Source organism: Physeter macrocephalus, chromosome 20 (assembly GCF_002837175.3).
Source record: "Physeter macrocephalus isolate SW-GA chromosome 20, ASM283717v5, whole genome shotgun sequence".
Taxonomy (NCBI): Eukaryota; Metazoa; Chordata; class Mammalia; order Artiodactyla; family Physeteridae; genus Physeter; species Physeter macrocephalus.
Genome location: NC_041233.1, coordinates 58556152 through 58566380, shown reverse-complemented (window position 1 = coordinate 58566380; position 10229 = coordinate 58556152). Strand labels below are relative to the sequence as shown.

At 41.2% G+C, this 10229-nt stretch overlaps 1 protein-coding gene across 8 annotated transcripts in view; it reads right to left on the bottom strand.

The window, feature by feature from the left end:
* Positions 1-10229, bottom strand: part of CNNM2 (cyclin and CBS domain divalent metal cation transport mediator 2) — a 155203-nt gene that overhangs the window by 34512 nt on the left and 110462 nt on the right. For 5 of the 8 annotated variants that reach the window (XR_003677731.1, XR_003677729.2, XR_003677730.2 and 2 more), the window contains exon 2: positions 1519-1662. Coding sequence is in view for 2 of the 8 variants with exons in the window: in XM_007126905.4 (XP_007126967.1) it covers positions 1519-1662 (144 nt within the window). In the remaining 6 variants the exon portion in view is untranslated. Of the gene's footprint in view, positions 1-1518; positions 1663-10229 lie in introns of those variants that run through there. The other 3 variants (XR_003677734.2, XR_003677733.2, XR_003677732.2) reach the window with 1 other exon arrangement.

The following is a 10229-nucleotide window of genomic DNA, read 5'->3' as shown; positions in this document are numbered from 1 at the left end:
TCCGCAACGGGAGAGGCCACAGCAGTGAGAGGCCCGCGTACCGCAAAAAAAAAAAAAAAAAAAAAAAAAAGAATATACCTGAACCACAAGTTCAGCATCTCATCTCAGGAAGCCATGTATGAAATCAGTCTCATCAAGGTTTAAAAGAAGTGAACTAAAGTGTAAACATAAAAGCTCATAAATGTCTAGATTATCTTTCTTACAATGAGGATTACCCCTGGGGAAACACATAAACATGCAGAGACACACTTGGTATTAAATAGTCACTGTGAGGAAGGATGAAAAGAATGTAAATGCACAATTAACAATATTCTCTATTATGAAACCTCTGATTATTCTCCAAGAGTCAAAAGGATAAAACACATAGGAGCTGGTGTTTTTTTAAAGAACACTATACAGATGTGAGGGGAAAATAAGATACATTTTCAGAAGCAGGTCAAGAGCTAAACATAAAGTGTATTTTTTTAAGGGTGCATGGAAGACTTTTTAAATTTTAAAATGAGGGACATTCCCTTCTAACAGGACTGAAAAAAAATCATTCCGCTTTGAGCAAGGCTGGCTTTGTCCTGGGTGCTCCAGGCCATTTGAACAGTGCATTTTCCCCTCCAAGTCATGCTTTAAAAGCCAAACAGGACAAAAAGAGCCCAGATTCTCTTTCTCTATACCACCTTTGAGAGCCCGTAACATCTCAGGCCTTGGGCCATCTTTGGCATTAAGAAACTCTTGAAAGAGTCTTACTTTGCTAAGAGTAAGGCTGAGGAAGAGGGTTTAAGCTCCACAGTCCAACAGTTGTGGACTTTAATGAGACAAGATTCATGTTCAACACTCAGCCCAGAATCAAGCCGACTCCTGGGCAAACAGGTGTGGATACTTCCCTTCCCCTGCCCTGATCCAAGACCACCTCTCAAAAGGCAGAGAAGCACAGAATGAGAAAAACACATTTTTTATTGTGTACCCTAACTCGTCCTGCTTCCTCTATATACCCCGCTGCACCACCACTGCCCCAGCAAAACTATGCCTGCAAACCTCACCTCTACCCTGGCCCATGGGTCCTGGAATAGAGAAATTTCAACAGTTGCTATCCATCAATTTAACAAACCGCCCTCACTTGTTAAGTGTTTGAATTATGACCATAGGTAGAGACAGAAATTTATCTGAAAACAATTTGCCTAATTGTGTAAAATGAAAATTTAGTAAAGAACAAGTCTTCCTCCAGCTGTAAAATAAATGTGAAAACCAGGAATGGAGTTTTCTGTTCAGGGCAAGCAATGCCCAGATCAATAGTTAGAAGCAGTTGGCTTTTCAAAAAAACATGGCCAGTTGACACTACAGGACCTGCCTCTTCTTCCTCTCTGATGAAGGGACTGGAATATACTGGTAGGTGGTACCCAGCCTACACACACAGTGCATAATTAGAAACAGGCAGACAACAGCTGGAGAGATGTCAGATGACTCACAAACAACATGACAAATAAAAGCAAAGGTTTTGGAAAATTACACTCAGGCGATGGTACTCACTGTATAAATCTGTTTCATCTAAAATCTCAGATTTGATGATTTCTTCAATCACATCCTCTAATGTGACAATTCCCAGAACTTCATAAAATGGATCCCCTTCTCCCTCATTGTTTACTCGCTGCACAATAGCCAGGTGAGATTTACCTTTAAAGAAAAGAAAACAAAGAGGTAATTTTCAGAATTTCCTGAAGTCTTATAAATGATTATGGTAAAAATAGCAGCAAACACAGATACCAGATTATCAAAGTCTATCTTTCAGTATTTAAAAATGGTTTGGAAATACCACAAATAAATGGAAAGGCTTCATGGGCCATAAAAACTAAGACCAGATAATCCAGAGGAGCATCATCGTCTACACACATGGTACCACCATGTTACCACTTGCTTCCTAATGGATTTGGTCTTCGGTTATGTCAGCCCTTCCTTTGTGACCTTTTAGCAACTGCTACTTTACTTTAGGAGAGCGGTTCTCGAAGTGTGGTCTGTGGACCCCTAGGGGTGCCCAAGACCCTTTTAGGAGAGTCAGAAAGGTCAAACTATTTTCATTTAGAACACTAAAATGTTCCTGGAATTTTCCACTGTGTTGATATTTGCACCAATGGTGTAAAGTGCCTGGGCACAAATCAAGGCAGCGATAGTAGTGGTCACTATGCTAGTGGTCACTGTCTTCTCCTACACACACACACAGTGAGAGGGGAAAAAATTAGTTCCTCTTAAGAATATCCCTTAAATTAGGAGTTTGGGATTAAAATATACACACTACTATATATAAAATAGATAGCCAACAAGGACCTACTGTATAGCACAGGGAACTATACTCAATATCTTGTAATAACCTATAATGGAAGATAATTTTTTAAAGTATATAAACATATATATATGTGTGTGTATATATACACACACATATATATATTTAACTGAATCACTTTGCTGTACACCTTAAACTAACACAACATTGTAAATCAACTATATTTCAATAAAAATTTAAAAATAATTCTTTTCAGGACAAAAAAAAAGAATATCCTTGATGAAGCAGTAAAAGTTATTATTAGCTTCATTAAATCTTAATTCCTGGGACCTGTCTTTCAATATTGCATTTGACAAGCTGTGAAGTACGGTAAAACACTTCTGTTGCATTCTCAAGTACGATAGTTGTTTTGAGGAAAAGGACTCAAATTGTTTTGAGGAAAATGACTCAATGCAAATTGTTTGAGTTGCAAGTTGGATCAGCCACTTTTTTTCACTGAACATCTTTTTTATTTGAAAGAATGACTACCAAACAAACTATGGTTATTTAGACTTGGATATTTGGCAGACATTTTCTTGCAAATGAACAAGATGAGCCTGTTACATTAAGGAAAACAACAGCAGTGTTTGCAGCCAAAGATAACATCTGAGCTTTCAAGGTAAAATTAGAATTTTGGGAAACTTGTATCCACCCCCATGAGCTTAAGAGCTTCTCAGTAAAGACTTTTCTGATGTGACAGGTGGTGCTATTAACAAATGAGATTTTGAAACCACTGAACAATAAAATGTGTCAACATTTCAAAGATCTGCATAACTCCGTGAACAAGTATTTTCCAAATGACCACAGCCATGGTTTACCAAATCACGCATGGGTAAATGATTTATTCAGAATGCAATACATAACAGTGGATTTTAAAAAACTTTTTATTTTGCAGTAATTTTAGATTTACAGAAAAGTTGCAAAGACAATAGAGTCCCTGTATACCCTTTACTCAATTTCTCTCCCACTGATAACATCTTCCTTTACCATGATATAGTCATCAAAACTAGAAACTGACATGGTAGTATTCAGTAAATTCCAGATTTTATTTGGATTTCACCAGTTTTTCCATTAATGTTCTCTTTCTGTTCAAGTATCCAATCCAGAGTACCATATTGCATTTAGCTGTCATGTCTTCCCAGGTTCCTCTGTTCTGTGACAGATTCCCAGTCCTCCCTTGTTTTTCATGAGCTTGACAATCAAGTAACACTGGTCAGGTACTCTGCAGAATGACCTCTTATCTGGATATGTCTTTCTCACGATTAGACTGGGATTATGAGTTTTCTAGTTACATCACATCAGGGCTCACATGGCAGCCACATGACATCACAGGCGATGTTCACCTTCACCGCTTGGTTAAGGTAGAGTTTCCCAGGTTTCTTCTCCACTGCAAAGTTACTAATTTTTCCCTTTCCCTCATTCTACTTTTTGGAAGCAAGTCACTAGGTCTAGCCCACCCCCAGGGAGGGGTGAGTGGTAGGAATTAAGCTCTACTTCCTGGAGTCAGAGGGTAGCTACATACATTAGTCAGAATTCTTCTGTAAGGAAGATTCCAGACCAAAAGATTTTAATGTAAGTAACGGTGCACCAAAAGTCCACTGGCATTCAGATTCTACATTGCAACTAACCTTTAAGAAACTATCACTTGGGGAGTTTTGGTATATTATCAAAGAAGAACGTACACAATTATTTAAAAGCCTATTAAAATACCCCTCCCTTTTCCAAATACATATCTGTGTGAGGCCAGATTTTCTTCACATACTTCAATTAAAACACTCTACAGCACAGACTGAATGCAGAAGAGAATCCAGCTGCCCTCCATTTAGCTAGATAATAAAGAGATACACATAAAGGTAAACAATGACACTATGTTTTGGGAAAAAGTTATTTTTAATAAAAATGTTGTTTATGTTAACATGTAATGGATTTATGATTGTCCCTTAAAAACGAATAAGTAAATGTTGAAAATTTCTCAGGTTTAATTTCAAATATAGTAAACATCAAAAAGATATAACCTACAAGGAAGAACACATGCTGTGAAGCTGACCACTCCTGGATGTGAACTCCAGCATTGCCACTTTAGCCATCACCAGCTATGTGATCATGAGCAAACGACCGAACTTTTCTGAGCCTCAGTCTCCTCTAAACCCAGGCTCACTCATGATAGTCGCTGCCACACAGGATTTTCGTGAGTGTCAGAGATAATGTTGGTACCTAGCAAAGACAGTGCCTGGATCCACTGGGTGATCAATAAATGGTAGCTCCTATTAATTTATTAATATTCCTCCTCAATTCTAAGGCACCATCAACTTACTGCCAGCTTAGTAAGAGAAAAGAACCCTACTACACTAAATGTACACTGTGGTTAAAAGATGCATTTCAATTTCAGAAAGATCTTTTAAAATATTAAATTTATCTCAAACACCAATATTGGTTTTCCCAACCCAAGGCATGCAAGGCATCTGAAACTTATCCTTAGGTTAAGCCAAGGAGACATGATATCTGGAAATTTCATGATCAGTTAACACGTATATATATTTTTTTAACGTCAGAGTGAGGTTTTTGGGGTTTTTTTTGCAGGGGGGGCAGTGCGGGGTGTCCTTTAAATAAAGTTTACTTAAAACTTCAAACTGGGTGAGTTTGCTCAGACACAATCAGCCAGACCAACTAAAAATATCCTGAAGGCCAGGTCTGATCAAGTTCCCAGCACTTACTCAGAAACTGGCTTTGGTTCTGTAGGCTTGTCCGCCCTTTTCCGCTCTGCCTCAGACCCCTTTATAGGCAACAGTGTCTGGAGGCCTAGAAGTTTAGATTGTCAGACAATTAGGCCTCCTAACAATTTGCATCCTTAGCATGCTCAGGCTCAAAGAATGAAAATATTTTGAGCAAATGAGACTAGGAGGGAAACTTATCAGCAATAGATATAAACACTGCATCAGGTCAAGTCAATTCTAGTCTAGTCAATTTGGTCCGGTCAGTTTCTCACATCTGCTTTCCCAAGGACCCAAACATAAGCAGTTAAAAATTCTTGGTGAATGCTGTCTGTCGAAAGTTAAATTCTTTTGCTATTCCCAGCTTGTGATCATTTAAAAGGAATTTTCCAAAGCAAGGTCTAATATTAGACTCAAAATGAAGTTTCCATTCCACTGAGGCGCTATTCTCACCAAAGTAACTACCGCATAATCAGATTGTCTTGGAGCAATTCGTTTAAATGCAGATGGACATACTTGAAATACCAGCTCAGCAGCACCAACAGATCTGACTGGAAAGGGCCTTACTCTCAGAGAAATTATTCATGTAAGGTAGGCTTCTGAGATTGAAAATTATTAAGTTTTCTTCCAAGTTCACTTGTTCCCTTTCACACCCCCACCTCCAGTGTTGAAACTTCTTCATCTGCCCCAGAGCCACATATTTTTAGCTTTGGAATTCCTGGTGAGAAGTCTTGTTTTTTGAACCTTCTTCCCACCAAGCTGTACAAAAAAAAAAAAAAAAGATACCCCTCTTCTCTAATCATGCTTTTGGAGGACAACAATACAAGGTACCTCTTCCCCAACTTAACCATTTGCTGCAGGGAGTTCAGTCTTTGGCCTCATCAATGGAGCAATCAAAAAGAAAATGTAAACCTGTCAATAAAGAAATTTTTACAACTGAGCTCAAATAGCATCCTTTTGAACCTGAGTGTTGGAGGCATTAAGCCAGGATTGAAAGCAGCAAAGCAATTTTGGGGAAACTAATAAAAGGTATTTATAAACCAAAACCTAGAATTTTTTTGGATTCTTAACCTCCATAGAATGAAAACACAGCAATCAGCACAACATGCAATTATAGGCATTAAGTAGCACTAAAACTTTTAAATATACATGGATTAAATAAACTTGATTAACTATATACAGAATAAAGCAGACATTAGGGCTTGGAGACAGCCCTTTTTTGCTAGCTGGAAGAGGCCTTGCAGTATTCATGTCATTTCCACCTGCCCTGAACTTTATACCCATAGCCTCTCTTCACGTAGTCTGGTCCTAGATCACTAAGGAATCAATCACTAAGTCAGACCTAAGAGAATCTATGCAGGCCTCTCTTCAGAGTACAGGGCTCTATCAATATATTTCTATTCAAATTCAGTATCATAAGTTATTATGAAATAATCACCTAGATTTTAACTGCTACGTGCTCAAAACAGGGCACTTGCACAGATGAAATTACAAGAACATGTCTTCATTGTGAGGTATGCTAAGTAAAATCATCTACACACAGTAAAGCTGGGATCCAATTTCTGCCTCTGCCTGCTTTCACTGCTCCCTAAATCAAAGTACTGCCTATTCTCTCTGGAGAATCAGCCCAGAATGGTAGCAGGTGGCCACACTCGCATTTTTTAACCTTACCACGACGCTAGGCTCGAATTCTGAATGACAGATACCATTTGTATTTTGATAGAAATAATTAACTAGATAGCGATTAGGCTGACAAAGGGTACCTTAACTGCCTGATGAAAATATGGACTCGTTTGCTATCATACAAGTTTGATGTCAATCAAGTGAAATGGAACAGTAGATAGAGTAACTGAAATAGCCAAGGAAGAAAGCCAAGAGGGCAGATGAAGTAGAATAGAATTAGGAACAACTCGACACAGCTGCACTAATAACAAGTGACAGGCAGTAGTCCAAGAGACCGAACAATGCAAGCGCAAGGCAGACAGAGTCTTAAATGCCACTCGAACAGCAGGAGGAAAACAAACAGAAGATTCAGCCATGAGAAACTAAAGCCAAACGTCTTATATCTGCATGGCTGCTGTGTCACACCACTGTAGGGGCACAGAATGCAAGGCCTAATGGTTCCCCTGAGGTTGTGCAGTGCCGTGGCCCCTCACTTAAACAAGGGTAGGGCAAATGAAGCGTTTGATATGCCTTTGTTTTTAAACATTTCCCAGTTTATCTAACGTAAGAATTATAATAACTCAATAGGTACGAATTAATAAAGTTCCTAAGACTGAGTTCTATGACAGGGGTCCCCAGCCCCCGGGCCGAGGACAGGTACCGGGCCGCGCGGCAGGAGGTGAGTGGTGAGAGAACAAGACTTCATCTGCTGCTCTCTATCGCTCGCATTACCGCCTAAACCATCCCCCCATCCCCCCATCCCCCACCCCCCCCCACCCCCGTCCGTGGAAAAACTGTCTTCCGCGAAACCGGTCCCTGGTGCCAAAAAGGTTGGGGACCGCTGTTCTATGGAACTAGTGATAAAAGAAAGAAATGCTCTGTAAATCAGAATTCAGGGCCCCCATCACTAAAACGAAACGGGACGGAGGAGAGATTTGAATGGCCATACTTAAGATCTCTCAAGGAAACCGGTTTGCATACTAGTCATCAAGGAAGTCAATATACTTTAAATAGCATTAGAGTTCGATTTAGTCTGACTTACAAAAAGTGAACTGATCGATGACCTAATGTTTATGCACATAATTTATAATCCAGAAAATACAATGCTATGTATGTATCAATGAACTATAGTCGCACAAATCCATTCATTCACTCAGTAAATATTTACTGAATGCCTACTATGTGCCAGGCTCATACCTCAGGGAACAAAACAAAGCTCTGGCTTTCAAGGAACATTCTAGCAGGGGAGACAGACACTAAGGGAAAGAGACAGTATGAAAGCATGTCAGATTGTATAAAATGTGCTGTGGAGAACAAAAAAGCAGGGGCCGAATTATTTAATTTAGGCTGGCCAGGGAAAGGGGACATTTGAGCAACGCTGAAGGTCGTTAAAAAGCCAAATGAAGTAAGTAAGGGGCTGGGGAAGATGTTTCAGGTGGAGGGAACAATGGAGCCCTGAAGCGGGGAGGCCTGGCGTGCTTGAGGAAAAGCGAGGATGCTGGTGTGGCTGGAAAAGAGTGACTAGGAGAGGAAAAATCAAAGATGGGGGTGGGGGCACAAGGCGGGGTGGGCAGATAGATCATGTCACCATCACAAAAACTTTAGCTTTTACTCGGAGATGGGAAGTCCCTGGAGGGTTCTGAGCTGGAGAGTGACTTGATCTGTATTGTTTTGAAAGGATCACAGGCTGCTGCGGTGAGAAAAGGCTTGGCAGCTGGTGGGAGAAAGATGCAGTGGGGAAGGCAGAGCCGGGAAAAAGGAAACCCAATCAAGAAGTTATTTCAGCGATCCCAGTGAGAGGAGATAGTGACCGGAACCAGATGCTAACAGTGGAGGGAATGAGAAGTACTTAGATTCCAGGTATATATTTTAGAAAGAGCCAACAGGTTTTGCTGATGGACTGAATGTAGGCAAGAGAGAAGGAGACAAGCTAAGGCTGACTCTAAGGTTTTGGGGCCTGAACCGTGGAAAAGATAGAGTTGCAAAGGAGGACTGTGGAAGGTACATGTCTGGAAGGAAAAAATCAATTCAGTTTTAGACAGGTTAAGTTCAAGATGCCTACTAGACATCCTAGTGGAAATGTCAAACAGGCAGTTACAAACCTAAGTCCAGAATTTGAGAGAGAGCGAGCGAGAGATGTGGGTTACAGATGAAGAGCGAGAACCCCCAGAGAAGAGAGGCTAGTGAAGTCAGACACTGGAGGAGATCACTGAGAGAGAGGGTGTGGGCAGAGAAAAGATCCCAGCACTGAGCCTGGGGCAGGCCAATGTCTCATAGGGCAGGAAGTGGAGACACAGCCAAAAAGGAGATTGAGAAGGAGGGGCCGGTGGAGTGAGCAGAGAATAGAGAGAACAGTGTTTTGGAAGCCAAACTTTTAAAAAAAACTACTTCAAGAAGCAGAGAAGAGTCCAACGTATCATATGTAGTCAAAAGGTTGTGAAAGATGATTTTGGTGACAAAAGATGCTCAAGATAAGAAAGGTCATAGATGAAGAATCCAAAGATTATCATCTCAGTGCCATCCAATGTGATTTCCACAACAGCCCTTCCTACTTCTAACAGGGACACACACTGGCCTGCTTCTGCCAGGGAGCCTTCACTGGAGAAAAAAAGGCCTGTGTCTTTAGACAGAGTCTGGTTTGTCCTCCCCCAAATAACACCTCCCCCTCTTTTGAATACCCACTTGTGGAAATGATGCCATTAGATCTCCAATCACCAGGCTTAAAACTCTAAATCACCTTTGCCTCTTCTCTCCATTTTCCCCCGACCCTTTTTTTCCCCCTCTTTTTAATGAAGAGTGAATGAATGGATGGATACCTACATGCAATAACGTGTATAAAATGCACGGTTCAGGGACCTCCCTGGTGGTCCAGCGGTTAAGACTCCACGCTTCCAATGCAGGGGGTGTGGGTTTGATCCCTGGTCGGGGAGCTAAGATCCCACATGCCTCTCGGCCAAAAAACCAAAACATAAAACAGAAGCAAAACTGTAACAAATTCAATGAAGACTTTTAAAAAAATTGGGCCACATCAAAAAAAAAAAGAAAGAAAGAAAGAAAGAAAATGCATAGCTCAAGGAGTAGTTACAGAACTACCACCCAGGAGGGACTAGAGGGGACTTCAGGGCTATGGGAGGCGGGGGCAGGAAGGTGCCATGGCGCGACAGGAGAAGCAGCTAAGTCGGATAAGCAGACGTATGCAGGTTCCGAGGGGAACACAGGCCTGCCTGTGGCCTCCCAGGTAGAACCTGTCGGCAACCCCTTCTCTGTTAATAGCAGGTCCCCATAAAATAGATGACCTGGTGGTCCAGCAGCATATTATCTCATGATGACTCAGTGGCAATACAACCTCAGAACAGGGGAAGCAATGCTCCTACTACATTTAGCCATATGTGGAATAGTGTGTTCAGGTCTGGGTCTTTTTTTTTTTTTTTGTGGTACGCGGGCCTCTCACTATTGTGGCCTCTCCCGTTGCGGAGCACAGGCTCCGGACGCGCAGGCTCAGCGGCCATGGCTCACGGCCCCAGCCGCTCCACGGCATGTGGGATCTTCCC